The 18,010-nt window shown below is 43.4% G+C and overlaps 1 protein-coding gene across 2 annotated transcripts in view; it reads right to left on the bottom strand.

Annotated features, from left to right (window-relative positions):
- Positions 1 to 18,010, bottom strand: part of LOC146063927 (amine sulfotransferase-like) — a 100,193-nt gene that overhangs the window by 37,125 nt on the left and 45,058 nt on the right. For both annotated transcript variants that reach the window (XM_083176848.1, XM_083176850.1), the window contains exon 2: positions 13,291 to 13,469. In XM_083176848.1, the coding sequence (XP_083032974.1) occupies positions 13,291 to 13,450 (160 nt within the window). In that variant the 5' untranslated portion in view covers positions 13,451 to 13,469. The remainder of the gene's footprint in view (positions 1 to 13,290; positions 13,470 to 18,010) is intronic.

Raw genomic sequence — 18,010 nt, 5'->3', positions numbered from 1 at the left:
CAAACTTGCAGTAAGAAAAAAATAATACATTATTTTAATAGCTAAAAAAAATAAAAGAGCCAGCTGCCCTGGACTGAGATGACACACATGGCGGAACTCCTGGACTGATACGGCACACATGGTGGAACCCCTGGACTGATACGGCACCACTGGACTGATACGGCACACATGGCGGCACCAGTGGAATTATACAGCTCACATGGCAAGTTCAGTCAGACACAAAGAGAAATATGTTTAGGGACGCCGAAGAGCCAACATCATGCGGATCCATACATTTATACACCACCACCCAAATACATGCATACATTTATACACCACCACTCTCATACATACATTTATACAACGCCACTCTAATACATACATACATTTATACATCGCCACCCTCATACATACATACATTTATACACCGCCACGCTCATGCATACATTTATACACCGCCATCCTTATGCACACATTTATACACCGCCACCCTCATACATACATTTATACACCACTACCATCATATGGTTGCCGGACAGGGTCCTGACAGTCGGGATCCGGACAGTCATTAACCCGATGTTGGGATCCCGACGGTTAAAACAACCGGGTTCCCGACGGCCGTCAGCTATTTTCCCTTGTGGGGGTCCATGACCCCCATAGAGGAAGAATAGAATAGGTGGCGAGCATAGCTTGCCGCCATGCCCGCAGCGTGGCAAGTGCAGCGAGCCCGCAAGGGGCTTTGTTGCGCTGGCCACGCTGTCTGAGACCAGGCAGTCGGGATCCCGACGTCGGGATAATGACTGTCGGGATCCCGACGTCGGTATAAGGACTGTCGGGATCCCGACTGTCGGTGAATCATACCACACCCCTATCATACACGTATACATTTATACACTGCCACCCTCATACAAACATACATTTATAAACCGCAACCCTCATACATACATTTATACACCGCCACCATCATACATGCATACATTTATACACCGCCACCCTCATACATACATTCATACACCGCCACCATCATACATTTACGCCACCCACATATATACATTTATACACCGCCACCCTCATACATACATTTATACGCCGCCACCCTCATACATACTTTTATACACCGCCACCATCATACATGCATACATTTACCCCACCCTCATACATACATTTATACACTGCCATTAGGGAAGTCAATCCCGGGGCATTTTTTCAATCCCGGGATTGAAAAATGCCCAATCCCGGGATTCCCGGGATCCCGGGATTGGCTTCCTATACAAAATCCCGCCCCGGCCGCCCGCATATTTACTTACAATTGTGGTGCGGCTGGGCCGGTGGGCGATGGAGCTGGGCATGGAGGAGGATGCAGCCTAGGTGGGTGGCTGGCTGGATCATCGGGCGATGCTTTGGGGTCCGGTAAGTGGCGAGTGCAGGCAGCCTGGGTGGGCGGTATCGTCGAGGCGGCCGGAGGCAGTTGTTTGTGTGGCCTGCGCAGCGTGACCTCTGACGCCGTCACGCTGCGCAGAGCCGCGCTGCCCGGGACGGGAGAAGCCGGGCAGCGTCTGAGCACTAGCTCAGACGCTGCCCGGCATTAGACTGCGCATGCGCAGTCTAATCCCGAAATCCCGGGATTGGAAACTCCAATCCCGGGATTGAAATTCCGGCATTTTAGGGGCCAAATCCCGGGATCCCGCCGATCCCGATCCCGGGATTGGCCACCCTAACTGCCATCCTCATACATACATACATTTATACACCACCACCCTCATACAAACATTTATACACCGCCACCCTCATACATACATACATTTATACACCACCACCCTCATACAAACATTTATACACCGCCACCCTCATACATACATACATTTACGCCACCCTCATACATACATACATACATACATTTATACACCGCCACCATCATACATGCATACATTTACGCCACCCTCATACATACATACATTTATATACCGCCACCATCATACATGCATACATTTACCCTACCCTCATACATACATTTACACACCGCCACCCTCATACATGCATACATTTACGCCACCCTCATACATACAGATGGAGCCAGGCTCTTCTTTGCAGGGGATGGCGATGGCGACGCCATCCGACATCCCCCGCCACCTGCCATCTGATGCGCGCGTGTCCCCTTCCGACGGCTTCCCCCGGGTCCCCGCCGGCTTGTCGCGGTCACCCGGGGTCCCCACCGCCTCCGCGCACCCCCCCAACCCTGAAGCGGAGACGAACAGGGTCCAGTTGCCCCTGCGCACGCGCATCTCAGTCAGATGGCGAGCCGGGCTACTGGCGGATCGCCAGCGGTGACGTTCTGGCGATTCGCCAGCAAAGATGAGCCCGGCCCCATCTGTACATACATTTATACCCCGCCACCCTCATACATACATACATACATTTATACACCGCCACCCTCATACATACATACATTTACGCCACCCTCATACATACATTTATACACTGCCACCCACATACATACATACATACATACATACACTGCCACCCTCATACAAGCATACATTTATGCCACCCTCATACATACATACATGTATACTAACCCCACCCTCATACATGCATATATTTATACACCACCACTCTCATTCATCCATCCACACACTGCCTCCTTCATGCATACATACATACAGACACTGTCTCTCTCATATACATCCATCCACTGCCTCCACCAACAAATAAACATAGTGCAGATAGATACATAGATAACACCTCCCCAGCTTTCCTGCCGCTCCATAGATGTTTAAAATTCTCCCCTCCCCCCTAACACAACTCCTGGCTGCTCCCCTATCAAGGCCACCGCACCTTCTTCTGGGTAACTTACTCAGTTGCTTGCACGTCGCTGATGGCACGCTGTGCAGGGAGGGGGATGATGCCGGGCGTCCTCTAAATATGAAGAAGGGGAGGTGCTCCGCCTCCGCGGGCCACGGCCAGCCAATCCGTATGCCCACAGCTTCTGCAACGAGGGTGGGAGTGGGGGAGCTGCATAGAGACGGGCGGCCCCGCCTCCTCTGACTGGATAGAGCAGTCAGAGGAGGCAGGGCCGCCCGGGGACACGGGATTGTGCTGCCGCCTCCCACTATAAATGCACTTGACAATACACTATACAAAGTGTAATAATGAGGGTCCCGGGCCGGCCGCAACTCGGCCTCAATGTAAACGGCCTCCTGGGAAACTTCCCCGTCAATTTAATGGCCAATCCGCCCCTGATCACAGGCGATATATTGTGAGAACAAAAAAGCACTTCTTTTTTTTCTATCCTATTCCGATCAATCACTGGTGCAGTATGACCGACCTAGGGGCTCCTATCCAACACTCACAGGACCATGCATCGGATCGGATGGAAAACACAAACGATGGGGCACTTTGCAGATGACATATGGACCCAAATGGTCGTAATCAACTGAAATTGTGCAAAATCATTCCTTTACTATCCTTTACTTAAAAAGAAATTTGGGATATTATGTTTTATTATTCCTTTTTAATATTTTCCCCACAATGGATGTAAGGCTGACCGGTCTATTATTTTCAGGGTTAGTTTTGCTACCATATTGGTACTATGTTAGCTATATGCCAGTCCCTAGTTTAATGATTCATTTAATATAATATATAATGGTAGTGCTAAGACAGAACTCAATTATTTTAATATCCTAGGCTGTATTTCATCCAGGCCAGGAGATTTGTTACTATTTAGGTTCTGTAATCTATTTTTGACTATTTCCTCACTCAAACATAGAGTTTGGGAGCATTTAAGATCCAAGCATTTAATCTGTGGTAGATCTTCTAAAGATTCTTCCTTTGTACTGTAAATACTGAAGCAAAAAATTCCTTGAATATTTCCGCTTTTTCTTTTTCTTCTATTACCAGGGTCAGGAGCGGATTGGGCCACCGGGATACTGGGAGAAATCCTGCTGTGCCGGCCTAATCCACCCTCTGTCGGGCCGGCTGGTCATGTCTGCCGGCCGGCCTGTCATGTGTGCCGGCCGGCCTGGTTCCTCACAGCCACAGGGCATTCCGGCTGCCAGCAGTCCTCACCTCACTTCAATAGCTGCCGCACTGGCAGCCCATGTGTCTAGCCGGCAGCCCGTCAGCTACGGCTGCCCCTGCCTTCCCTGTCTGTCCTTCCCCTGCACACAGAGACTGAGACAGACGCTAGAAGTCATAGTTCACCTCTAGCGTCTGTCAGGAAGCACAGCTCTTCACTTCCTGGTAACGCTGCCGGGCTGTGCTCCCTGTCAGAGACGCTGGAAGTGAAAAACAACTTCTAGTATCTGTCTCTCTGTGCGCAGGGTAAGGCAGGGGCAGCAGCAGCTTACGGGCTGGTGGCCGGGCACATATTAACCCCTTGGCAACGAGCTCGAACCCCTGGCAACGGAAATAATTCCCCCTTGGCAATGAGCATTAACCCCTTGGCAACATCCAATAATCCCTTGGCAACACATATTAACCCCTTGGCAATGAGCAAGAACCCCTGGCAATGGACATTAACCCCCCCTTGGCAACGAGCAAGAAACCCTGGCAACGGACATTAACCCCCCTTGGCAATGAGCATTAACCCCTGGGAACAAATATAAACCGGTTGGCAACAAGCAATAACCCCTGGCAATGCATATTTACCCCTTGGCAATGAGAAAGAACCCCTGGCAAAGGACATTAACCCCCCCCTTGGCAACGAGCAAGAACCCCTGGCAACAGACATTAACTCCCCTTGACAACAAGCAATAGCCCCTGGCAATGGACATTAACCCCTTTGGCAAAAAGCAGGTAATTTATAATTTATTAGAAGCCTTGGTACTTGTTTCCTAGCACGGTGCCCATCGCATTGTATACCATAACAGTTAATATGGTATGCGATGCGATATTGTACAATAAAATATTGCATCGTATCGTATGCCATACAATGGCATACCATGCAATGGCATATGATTTTTTATTGTACAAGCACCCTGATGGGTCCTTACAATGTTAAATGGCCCCCCATTGTTAACACCACCCCCAGGATCAACGCCAACCTAAAGCGTGGCGAGCGGCGGCGTTACACGTCCTCCGACCTTTTCATACCCCCACTATCCACGTCGGCGTGGAGTCGATGTTAGATAGTGTGGCGAGCGCAGCAAGCCACCAAGCCCGAAGCGTGGCGGAATACATGTACGCGTCCCCTCGCGGGGCTCGCCACGCTTCGGGCTCGGTGGCTCGCTGCGTCGCCACACTATCTAACATCACCTCCACGCCGACGTGGATAGTGGGGGTATGAAAAGGTCGGAGGACGCGTACTGCCGCCCCTCGTGGGCTCGCTGCGCTCGCCAGGCTTCAGGTTTGCGTTGCTAGTGGGGGTGCATTTAACATTGTAAGCACCCATCAAATATGCAAATATGTACTGAACTGCCTCTCCACGTATGCGATATATGCATCACATGCCCCTGCCACCTCCTATGTAGGCAAGACCTGCACCTGCACTATGCGCAAAAGAATGGCCCAACACCGGTCGGCCATAAACGGCAAAGCCTCGGACCAACCCGTGGCGAGGCACTTCAGTGAAAAGGGACACAAACTTTCCGAACTCAGACACATGGTAATCGACCATGAACCCATCTACAAGCGGGGAGGTGACAGAGCTGGAGCTCTTTTGCGGAGAGAGACTAGATGGATATTTCATTTGGGGTGCAGCAAACCCCATGGTCTCAATGACAGACTCCAACTGAACCTGTTTATCTAGATCCCAGCATTTAGTTTGATTCATGGACGAGTGACGTTTTATGTCATATTAGTTTCCCCTCAGCAGTGCCCCCCCAGATACAGCTTGTACACTGGACTGTCCCTCATCATCAGATAGCCCACTTACGACTAGATCACCCTCTTATATGCATGAGCACTTCATGTAATCTGTAGCACATAGCTATGTCCCTTATTTTCATCATTATATCACCCATTGCACTGTGTTCACTTTATTTAGCTGTTACGTGCACAACACTGTATAATTATCACTTCTTTTTGTTTCCACAGCCTCGAGCCCGTGCGCGGAACAGCTGAGCACTGACAAACATTGGCCAATCTCCTAGGTAAAGCTGAGCGCATCCTCAGCCTATTCAACCTACAGCAGCGTCCTGTTCCCATGACAACCTGCCTCCTCGCACACCGCAGCGCCGGACATGACGTCAGATGCCCAGGCTGGTTCCCTGCACGGACGGAGAGGCACATACATTCCTCCGGTATTTAAGGTAGGATCTTACTTTACTGCACTGTTTATACACCTTGAAGAAGGGGTTCCGTTTATGGCCCCCGAAACGTCGGTTTTATTAAACACATTGTTGATTTGTAAAATCCTTTGGAGTGCCGCTGTTTGTCCAGCACCGAATACTATATATATATATATATATATATATATATATATATACATAATATTAGTACGCACAACGCTGCTGGATTCCATAAAGTGTCCGTGCCCGGTAATGAGGGATTATAGATTTGCCTTCCAGAAGCAGAAAAGTGAATTCCTATTAAAGGAAGAACCAGCACAAGACGGAAAAGCTTTTGCTTCAAACTTTTATGAGCATTATCAGATTTTTCAAAGACAATGTCCGGCATCACAGTGAGGTAACATATGACAGCAAATTAGGACCATGAATGTCCAACACCCTTCAGGCAAAACAATCTTACTGTATGTCCAAGCTGTGGCCGTGGTCAGTAGAAGGTCCCCTGACGGACCGTTTCGGTGCCTTGTGCACCTTTCTCAAAGGGAAAAATGATCTGACTCAAATGTCCAATGCTATGTTACTTAAAAAGAGAAAAATGTGATTACTCACCTGTGCATGCACCTGGTCCGCTCGTCAGCTTTCCCGCGAGTGTATAGTTTCCGGATTCCTAGACTGACGTCAGACGCCGGCGCATGCGCCTGGCTATGACGTCCGCCTCTAGTCTCCGTCCACCCATACACTGTAGCGGGGAACGTACAAGGGTTCCCTGGTGCAGAAATGAAAAACGTCACTTCCGTTACTATAGTAACGCGCATATACAAACATATCTTAGTTACGGATTCATAACAGATCCGTTCCCCTTTGAAAAGGCGCTACCAAGTCTATTAACTTAATCACTCTATACACCACAGCATGTGGGGCACAAGATCCAAAAAATAAAGAAGTATACAATACAATGCATATATATAGAAAAAAATTACACATAAAAAAACACATAAACTCATTATGCAAAAATAAGAAAAATATGAAAAAGAAATGAATGAATGAAAAAAGTCGTACTCTGCCATGGGTCAATAGCTACACTATTTGGTCATGTTATAATTAGAAAGATTCCCCTACTCTATAGGAACGGTACAAACGAGAACTCTTCATTAAGTCCATTTGGGCTCATACAGTCCAGCTCATATATCCAGAAACACTCTCTCTGTAACAATTTACCATGTCGATCTCCACCTCTCCTCATGGACGTTACGTGCTCCAGTGGCATAAATGTAAAGTCACTAAGACAATGTCCACATTGTATGAAATGCTTGGCCACTGGTGGAGTCCCAGGCTCCATCTTTATCCCTGCTTTTTTAATGGAACTCCGGTGCATGGAGATTCTTTCTTTAAGCATGCGTATTGTTTTTCCAACATATATTTGCTTGCAAGGGCACATAATCATGTAAACCACAAAACGTGTCTCACAATTCATCCTTGTTTTTAATTTGTATGTTTTGCCTGTTCTAGGGTGTACAAAGCTGTCTGTTACCTTAATAAACTTGCAATTTGCACATCCTGTGCATCGAAAGGATCCCACAGACTTGCTCAGCCAATTTTGTTAAGGTCCTATTCTAGGACTCACATCTGTGTATAGCATCCTCTGTTTAAGGTTTCGACTCCTTTTGTAGCAAAATAATGGCATGGAGCTACAACTGGCCCCCAGAACTGGGTCTGTTTGGATGATATGCCAATGTTTTGTGATTGCCTTGCGAATTTCTTTTGAAGCAATTGAGTATGTGCTGGAAAACACAATTTTAGAGTCTGTACTTTTCTTTGTGCTGGGTGACAGAAGATCCTGTCTTTTCAGGTTCATGGCACGTTTCTTGGCATCTGCCAGATCCTTAGTTAAATAACCCCTGGATTTAAAATCTTGGCACATTTTGTCTATTGTTTCCTCAAGTTTACTCAAATCTGAGGTATTCCGTACAGCTCTAATTAGCTGAGAGAAAGGCAACCCGTTTTTGAGAGGTTGCGGATGAAAGCTCCCAGCCAATAAGAGAGTGTTTCTGTCCGTTGGTTTTTTAAAGAGCGTAGTGGCAAAACAGTTCTCTCTTACATGTACCGTCACATCTAGGTAATCAATTCTACTATGACTAGCATTCAAAGTGAATCTAATGGACCCAGGCAGTACGTTCAAATGATCAATAAATTCATGTAGCAGAGTCAGAGAGCCCGTCCACACCATGAAGATATCATCGATGTATCATAAATACATCGATATATATTCATAAAATCTGTTGTTGGCCAATATTTTAGACACCTCATAGTCATACATAAAGATATTTGCGTACGACGGGGCCATATTCGACCCCATCGCCGTCCCTTTACGTTGGCAGAAAAACATGTTGTTAAACAAAAAATAGTTTTTCTTTAAAATTGCCTCTATCAATAGTATAAGATATTCTATGGGTGGACCCTCATAGTGTGGACAGGTACTGACAATGCTACGAATGGCTTGTAAGCCCTCTTCATGCATAATGTTTGTGTATAAACTCGTGACGTCTAGCGTCACGAGAATACAATCTTTTGGTGGCTTCCCAAGTAAGTCAATTTTATTCAAAAAATCAGTAGTATCCTTAACAAAATAGGGACTATTTCTGACTACTGGTTGTAACAGATAATCGACATATTGTGACAATGGTTGTCCCAGAGAGCCTAATGATGATATAATTGGTCTCCCTGGGGGGGGAGACCAAGGTCTTGTGCACTTTGGGTAAAATGTATATCAGGGGTATTTTAGGGAAATCCTGGTATAAAAATTTCTCTGTGGACTCATCTATCCAACCCTGTTCAACACCCATTTTTATAGTGCTGTCAATTTCTCTCTTAAACCGTTCTGTGGGATCCGTGGGCAGTAATTCATAACATTCTGTGTCACTCAGTTGCCTCATTATCTCGCTAATGTAATCCTCACGATTAAGGATTACCACACCCCCGCCTTTGTCAGCGGGGCGTATGATAATCCCATCATTGTCTCGCAATGATTCTACAGCTCTGCTCTCTTCATTACTTAAATTAGAATATTTTCTTTTACTATTTTTCATGAAGGGCATGATATCCTGACGGATTAAGCGAGTAAAGGTGTCAATTGAGGCACTAGTAGAGGGAGGATCAAAGGAGCTCTTGGCTTTAAATGGTGTTTGGGATTGGGCCTTCAAAGGGGGCGGAGTCTGTGGATGTTTTAAGAAAAAATCTTTTAATCTTAGTTGTCTATTAAATTTATACAGCTCAACCTCTAAATCAAACGGGGCCTGTCGAAAGGTCTCCACAAAGGAAAATCCCTTGTTGAGCACCTGCATTTCTATTTCAGTGGGAGCATAATTAGACAAATTAAAGACTACTACTTCGCATACCGCCCCTTCTGTCCTTTTCCTTTTGTGCCTGATACCCCCTCTCCTACAAGATTTTTTACCTCTCTTGAGGGGTTGACTCTGGACTGAGCCTTTCCCCCTAAAAAAGTAGAACCACCTTTTTGTGTTTGTTCAGAGTCACTTTGTGACGTCTGGGAGTCTATATCCGTAAAGATAGCCTCTCTTCTTCTTCTGCCCTGCGATCTATTGTCACGCCATGTGCGTCTCTGTGTTTGTCTCATAAGCCATGGGTACACCCTCATCTCTTTATAGTCCTCTTTTACTTTCCTATATTTTGCTTTTTTAAAGGATAGTAATTCTGACTTAAAATTGTTAACATTCTCTTCTATCTTAGATAACCACTCATTGCTGGTATCATTCCTTAAAATCTCCAATCCATTAGCCTCACATGCAGCAATTTCTTTCCTAACCATGTCCATAGCCGCATTAACCTGCTGTATTACGGATACCATAAGGTCAAAACTACATTGGTTCAGTATGAGGCACCACTGCTTGCAGAATTCCTTGTTGGAGCGTCCCAGTGTTGGCTGATTTTTAATTCTAAAACCACGAGGGATTAAGCCATCTTTGTGGTATTGTGACAGAGTGAGGCCATGCATCTCCAATTCCACTAGCCTCCTCTTAAGCTTAATTAAATCACTGTTCACCTCACTGGGAGTCTCCACATCAAAGGCTAGTGCATCCGTGCCACTGAATAATATTTTGTTTACATCTTTGTCTAAAAACCTTTTAGTTCCTGTAATATCACATAAATCAAAATCCATGGTAGGAGAAGAGAGCTACACACTTTTAACCAATTAAGTATACACAGTAATACTATAGTGGCTAAAAATAATGTACATATATACAAACAGATATAAAATGGCGGTGCATGCTATATCCAATGAAACACTGGTAATATATACATAATATTAGTACGCACAACGCTGCTGGATTCCATAAAGTGTCCGTGCCCGGTAATGAGGGATTATAGATTTGCCTTCCAGAAGCAGAAAAGTGAATTCCTATTAAAGGAAGAACCAGCACAAGACGGAAAAGCTTTTGCTTCAAACTTTTATGAGCATTATCAGATTTTTCAAAAATCTAATAATGCTCATAAAAGTTTGAAGCAAAAGCTTTTCCGTCTTGTGCTGGTTCTTCCTTTAATAGGAATTCACTTTTCTGCTTCTGGAAGGCAAATATATATATATATATATATATATATATATATACATATAGAGAGAGAGAGAGAGAGAGAGAGAGAGAGAGAGAGAGAGAGAGAGAGAGAGAGAGAGAGAAAAGATAGTGGCCCCAATAATGCGCTGAAAGGAGCAGCACCTCTATAGTACCCTGCTGTCAGTGAAGATACAGTGAGAGAAGAGATAGAAAAGGGAATAGGGGTGCGCTAAATGTACCACTTTGTGGCTAAACATACAATGAATAAACAGTAGTTGTCATAAAAACTGAACCTGAAGAATACTACATTTGATTTTATGCAAACCCATCTTTTTGCCTTAAAAGACCACACCCATTCCGAGACGGTTCAAACCTTTCATGGTGGACAGTACTACTTTAATCTGAGAAACTTTTTTACCATCACTGGCAACTTCCATTTAAATCTCCATTAAACTATACAGCCCCACCCACAAACTGTGTAGGAGATCTCTCAAATTCATCTCTTTGCCTTAAAAGACCGCACCCTAAGGGGTTTATTCTAGTTCATTCTTTCTGACAAAATCCTTCTTAGATGGACAAAACCATGTGCACTGCAGGGGGGCAGATGTAACATGTGCAGAGAGAATTAGATTTGGGTGAGTTATTTTGTTTCTGTGCAGGGAAAATACTGACTGCATGATTTTACACTGCAATATAGATCTCACTTTGAAGAAAAACCCCACCCAAATCTAATTCTCTCTGCACAAGTTACATCTGCCCCACCCGCAGTGCACATGGTTTTGTCCATCTAAGAAGGATTTTGTCAGAAAGAATGGACTAGAATAACCCCCTATGTGCTTAGGAGCACAATGTAGAAATCAGTCCAAGGTATCAAAGGGATATCCTGAATAAGTATCTGTTGGTAAGGAATCTCAAGTGTGAGCTGCAGTACAGATGTGGGTACTTTACCACATAATATAGAACTGAAAGAAACAAAAAGAAAAATACTGCGCTGGAGCCTGAGATACCTCCTATGTAGCTCGAATGTCAAACAATTCTAGTTATACTTTGTCACCAGTAGAGGTCACTATATGCTCATTTAGTTGATTTGATGGTAATTATGCAAAGTTCAAGTAGCATAGATGAAATGCAGTATGCAAGATAAGATAAAATAATATATTTAATTCTAACTCATAAAAATGAATAAATGAAACATACAAAAAATCATAGAAAATACACAAAAAATCATACAGAAATGATATAAAATGACAATAAAAAAGCCACTCCAGATTAGGCTATGTATGGAGAGAGAAAGATTTTTCACTTTTAGTTTTGTTTAGTATAGCAGCAGGAATGTCTCTACACAGTTGTTGTTAGTATTTTTTTGTTAATAGTGCAGAAAGCACAAAGACGGAATTTTGGTTAGTCCATGGTAGTTAGTAATTAGACGTCAGTTATTTCCCTAAAATATCGCAATTGTAGAGTTGGGTTTTATAGTTACCACTCCTTTGTAGCAGCGATGCTGATTTAATATGGATATACTTGTGGATCAGCAGAAAGCCACCTGATTCAGAGATGTAGCAATTCAGTCCAAGGCTGGGTTAGCACTTCCAATTCAGTCGTCCAGGGGTTGCTAATGGTGGAGATACAGCTGTCCACATAAAATAACTGGTACCAGAGATGCAATAAGTCACCCTAACGTGTTTCTCCACCTAATAACAATCAGCGGCTTCGTCAGAGAGCATAATATGGTCTGTGACAGGCCCAATAGTGGTATGGCGCCAAATTGAATTACAAATGTCCAAATACACTATTTCAAGATCCACATCGGAGTTGTTTAGTTCCGTTTTTATCAAGTACTACCCCGTGAAGTTGAATAAAAGAAATATTGGAACTAAACAACTCCGACTTACTTCACTGGATGTGGATCTTGAAATAGTGTATTTGGACATTTGTAATTCAATTTGGCGCCATACCACTATTGGGTAAAAACATTGGGCTGTGGTTGTTCTCTACCCCTCGGGGAACTTAGTGGTGAGGCTGCCTTATACATAATTGTAAATTAGATTATACTGAAAACAATTTGTAAAGAGGCATAGCGCGAATTGGAATATTGGGGATACATATATATATTATTGCCCATAATAGGCCCTTGATAATTTTTTAAGCTCCAGGCCCATTTAGACCTTAATCTGACACTGCTGTCAGCATTAGGTTACAAAGCAAAACAAAGGTAAATAACAAGATATACTATTATGAGATGCACAGATTGACTTCAAGAAAATAAAAAAGAATTAAAAGTCAGAAACTTAAATAATCTTTCACTGAGGTTTTAGGTGATTAGGTGTGTGGGGGAGACCACATGAAGCAGAAGATGGGGCCACTAAAACCATGAAGCTACTCCATTGTAGAGAATTCATACAGTAATGACACGTGACTTTAAGGAATTGTCATAACCCATGGCGATTGTCACAGAAATACTAATAAAAAAGGTAAACAATAAAGCTGCCTTAACCATTTACTTAAAATAACTATCTTACCAGATTTTGGATAGGTGACCAAAAAAACATCGCTTTCTCTAATTTCCATATGTTCTATAGCGTTCACGGCTTCCAGTTTAAAGATATCTCCTTGAAAGTACACGCCTTTATGTTTGATATGTATTGAGTTACACAGCTCATCCAGCAATGTTTGGTCCATTCTTCTGTCTAATGCAAACCTATAATTGTTAAATAGGTTTATTAAAATATTTGGGTACATGGTGTTATTATAATGGTACAGAAGTGAGAGAAAGCAATCATGGTGGTATTTTCTTTTATTAGATACTATAATTTATCATTAGCGGACGTCTTTCGCATAGGGTGTTGTGTGGGCACTTGTCATTTTTTCAGATTAAAACCTTTAATAATATATTTAAATAAAATGTGTCTTTGTTACAAAGGAGTTGAATCATTTATAGTGGGTTTTAGAAGGGAAGATCAACAGAATCTTCCACTTTAATTATTGTCCTCTATCCGTACTCAGCACGGATGGTGTAATAGTAAGCATTACTGCCTCACAGCGCTGAGGTCATGTGTTCGATCCCCACCATGGCCCTAACTGTGCGGAGTTTGTATGTTCTCCCCGTGCTTGCGTGGGTTTACTCCGGGTACTCCAGTTTCCTCCCACAATTCAAAAATATACAGATAGGTTAATTGGCTTCCAACAAAAATTAACCCTAGAATGTCTGTGTGTGCGTGTACGTGTACATGTGGTAGAGAATATAGATTGTAAGCTCCACTCAGGCAGGGAATAATAATATAGGTTGAGTATCCCTTATTCAGATATCCATTATTCAAATTACTCCGAAAACCATAGTCTCCAAAATGTAGTTTTATTTTTCATTTTTTGCTAAAAACCTACTGGCTACATTCTTTAACTGGCACTACTGGGGAAATAACATCTAACTGGCACTAAATATGTTCAAGGGCATGGTTACTTGGCATTCAAATTTAGTGTCTGAGATTGTACACAAACTTTGCTTCATATTTTAAAACCTTGTTTCATGCACAAATAAAATATATTTGTGTGCATTTCATGTGTTTGAGGTGCTCATACATCATAAATGCAAGATACCTCAAGATAACTCTTTCAAATATAAAAATATTCCAAAATATGGAATAATCTGTTATCCAAAATTCTTCTGGTCCCGAGCATTTTGGATAAGGGGTGCTCATTCTCATTTTGAATGCAGAGCGAGGAGGATACTGCAGAGAGAGCGTCCTGATATTGTTCTTGATAAGAACCTACACTAGACTCTCAACTGAGAAATTTCCATTTAATTGAGCCCCATCAAGAAGGACTTGGTGATATTTATTTTATTTGCATCAGCTGTGATCAGCAGAAATTTCAAATAGGACCAGCCACACAAAATCCACTCACCCATTGGTTCTTACCCCTGATGAAGTCTTAGAGACGAAACGCGTCGGGTTTCTTTACCAATAAAAGAACTATTTACCCAGAGATGGACTGAGCTTATTCATTGGGAACATCCTCAAATACAAGAACACTATTTCAGAAATGTGTATTCTGTTTTGAAATTGTAATGTTTTATTGGGAGGTACAGTTTCTATACTAGGTAGCGCACCCCAATCACCCCCCACTTCCCTGATTACTACACCGTTCCTCACTAACAGGAGGAATTTTGGTGGTGCTGCACACACAACCCAGCGCAACTCAGAGTCAAAAACCCTTTCTTCGGTACTCAATCTGTATTTACAATAATTTATGTTAAAAGGAAAGAATAAGACATAAGATGTTTAGAAATTAAAATAAATAAATAATGTAATACTTTGATTTCTGTAGTGTTCCGTTTGATAATATATACTAAAGTTTGATTTGATGTTTGATTTAAATCGACTGAAATCAAACCAAATGGAACTTGTTTTCAGTCATTCAATACCACATTTACTTATGTACGATTTTGCATTCGATTTCAATTTTCAATTGAATTAGATGTTGATTTTGTGTTCTAATTGAAATATCCATTTCAAAATCACCTTTAAAATCAAATGCAAAATTAACTACAGAATAGGAAAAAACAACTACAGAATAGGAAAAGACATTTAGTCCTTTTGGTCAAAATATTTCACAGATGCTGTAATCCTAATCAGAGTTACCAGAGACATGCTGCTTGAGTACAAATTTGCAAATTAACCCAATGACATGCAAAGAAATGACCGTGACGCGCCTGCATTTTTGCCATCATTGGTATATATATAATGGTGTGCAGTGCACATCTGTTCAGGAGGACCCACACTGCACAATCCGGGTGCACCCGTATTCTATTACAGAATACTCTTAGGGCCTTATTCTGGTTAGGTCGGTGAAACGTACGTACGGCCCTTCACACCGTACATTTTACGTACGCTCGCGGTGAGCGAAAGTCTGCCCACAGAACAGCCGCACACAGACGGTCACAAACACCGACAATGGGGAGTGGCGTACACTTGAGCGTACGCCACCGTGTACGGATAGATCTCCCTCTTAGCCACCGATACCTGGCGTACATCAGAGCGTACGCCACATTGCAAGTAGAAATTGAGTCCAAAAACATCATTGTTGCTCTTAGACGTGGTTTATGTGTCTTTTCCATAATTAAAAACTGGTATGTTTGTGTTACAGTGAAAAAGTTGACACATGTCGACTCCTGTGAATTGAGTGTCCTGCTTTTTAAAGTAGAAAAAAAACACTTTCTGAATGGGCGTAGATGGTTATAAAATAACGACCTTGACAGATATAACCAGATATTAGAGTGAATATTACCTAAAATTAAACCAACCTTTACATGTTGAGAAGTGTAGAAAGATAAGCTTCCAATGTGTTTGAGGGCTGTGTGTGGCTTGCAGGTAGTGAAATAATGGTTTTCACTTAATAGCCTGCAGCATTGCTTATTACATTCAGGTGTATGTGTTTGACTAGTAATCAGCGTTAATTAGCAGACCCAGGCGTCCGCTCTCATATGGTATCTCTAGGGGTGGTCTTGAGCTATCTTTGGCGTCCGCCTGTTTTTGGGCCAAAATGCACGGTGCATTTGCCGATCTAGGCGGTTGTGGCACCATGCATTTTGTGTCCACATCCCCGTGTACACCCATGTTTACGCCCAGTTTTCCTCATTATTCCGGCCGCTCCCATAAATACGCCCACATGCCGCCCACAATGACCGTACTCTTGCGGACAGGTTTTTTCGCACCCGTCTGTGAGTGGTGTGAGGTCACCGCACATGCGCATTGCAAAAGCTACGCATGCGCAGATGAAAAAAAAAGCCCGATCCACCCGTATACGGTCCCACAGTACCAAACAGAATAAACCCCTTAGTTATTCCTGCAGTGGCAAAAATGCACAAATCACCTGCAACATCGGACTGTATCTATCATACTGGTGATTATGCATTTGCATTGGAAAAAAATCACTGTGGAAATTTCAACTGCACCATTTTACCAAATATATTTTCCCAAAGACCTCTCTGGCTAGAGTGAATGGAGGCTTGAATATAGGTTGCATATGGGGCCCCTGCCTGCAGCTGCATCTATCAGCGATCAATGATTTAATGAAAATGTACTACTGTACAAAGTCCTTTCCTTGTGTACATTCATGCATCCAAATGTGCAAGGAGGGAAATGCCTACTTTCAGCATCTGCACATGCTTCACTTGGGGTCTAAGGGCCTTATTCTAGTTCACTGTTTCTGACAAAATCCTTCTTAGATGGTCAAAACCATGTGCACTGCAGGGGGGCAGATGTTACTTGTGAAGAGATAATTAGATTTGGGTGTGGTTTTACTTCAAAGTGAGATCTATATTGCAGTGTAAAAATAAAGCAGCCAGTATTTACCCTGCACAGAAACTAAATAACTCACCCAAATCTAATTCTCTCTGCACATATTCCATCTGCCCCCCCCTGCAGTGCACATAGTTTTGTCCATTTAAGAAGGATTTTGTCAGAAAGAGTGAACTAAAATAAGGCCCTAAGTGACACAGAAGATTCAGTTCACAGGCTAGGACATAGCCTTGGCTCAGGTAACTAATACCCCTTTCAGACCGCACATATAAACCGGTATATTGCATTTTTTTTACCATTTCAAAACGATAATATGTGCAGTCTGAAAGGTCCAGAGTGAATTTACTGTTTTAAAATAACTGGTATTTTAAAAAGGGTAAAAAAGCAGGGTCCTACACGTTTCAGACCCGTTTTTCTTTTGCTATCTGAACGGGTCTGAAATGGTACCCAGGCAGCAGTGAGCACTATTGGTCCCCAGCGCCGTGCATATTAATGAGCCGACCACTCATTACATATGCGCATATGTAATGAGCATCCGACTCATTACATTTGCACGGCGCTGGCTCAGAGAGGACCAGCTAATGCTCAGTGTACCCTGCCTCAGGTATTGGGGGATGAGGGGGTATGAGGGGGGTAGTAAACCTCCCCCATTTACCTCCAGCAGCCAGCGAGTGTCAGCAGATCCCTCATTCCGCTCTCTGATATTGGCCTGAGTATGCTCACTCCGTGAGTGCACCTCCCTCTCCCATGCTGGCTGTCAGCCTCCCTGTGTAACGTGTTACCGCCGGCCAGATCACTTCTCTGCACGGATCTCCTGCAGTATGCCCCTGCACCAGAGAGAGACTACAGAGAGCGGCACAGCAGCACAGAACTGTTGCTTTCACACTGCAAACCTGCTTTAGACCAGGTATTTACATGCGATGTGAAAGGGGTTAAACTTGCT

This window comes from Crinia signifera, chromosome 3 (genome assembly GCF_055691185.1).
Source record: "Crinia signifera chromosome 3, ASM5569118v1, whole genome shotgun sequence".
Lineage (NCBI taxonomy): Eukaryota > Metazoa > Chordata > Amphibia > Anura > Myobatrachidae > Crinia > Crinia signifera.
This window is presented reverse-complemented; position numbering and strand designations above follow the sequence as displayed.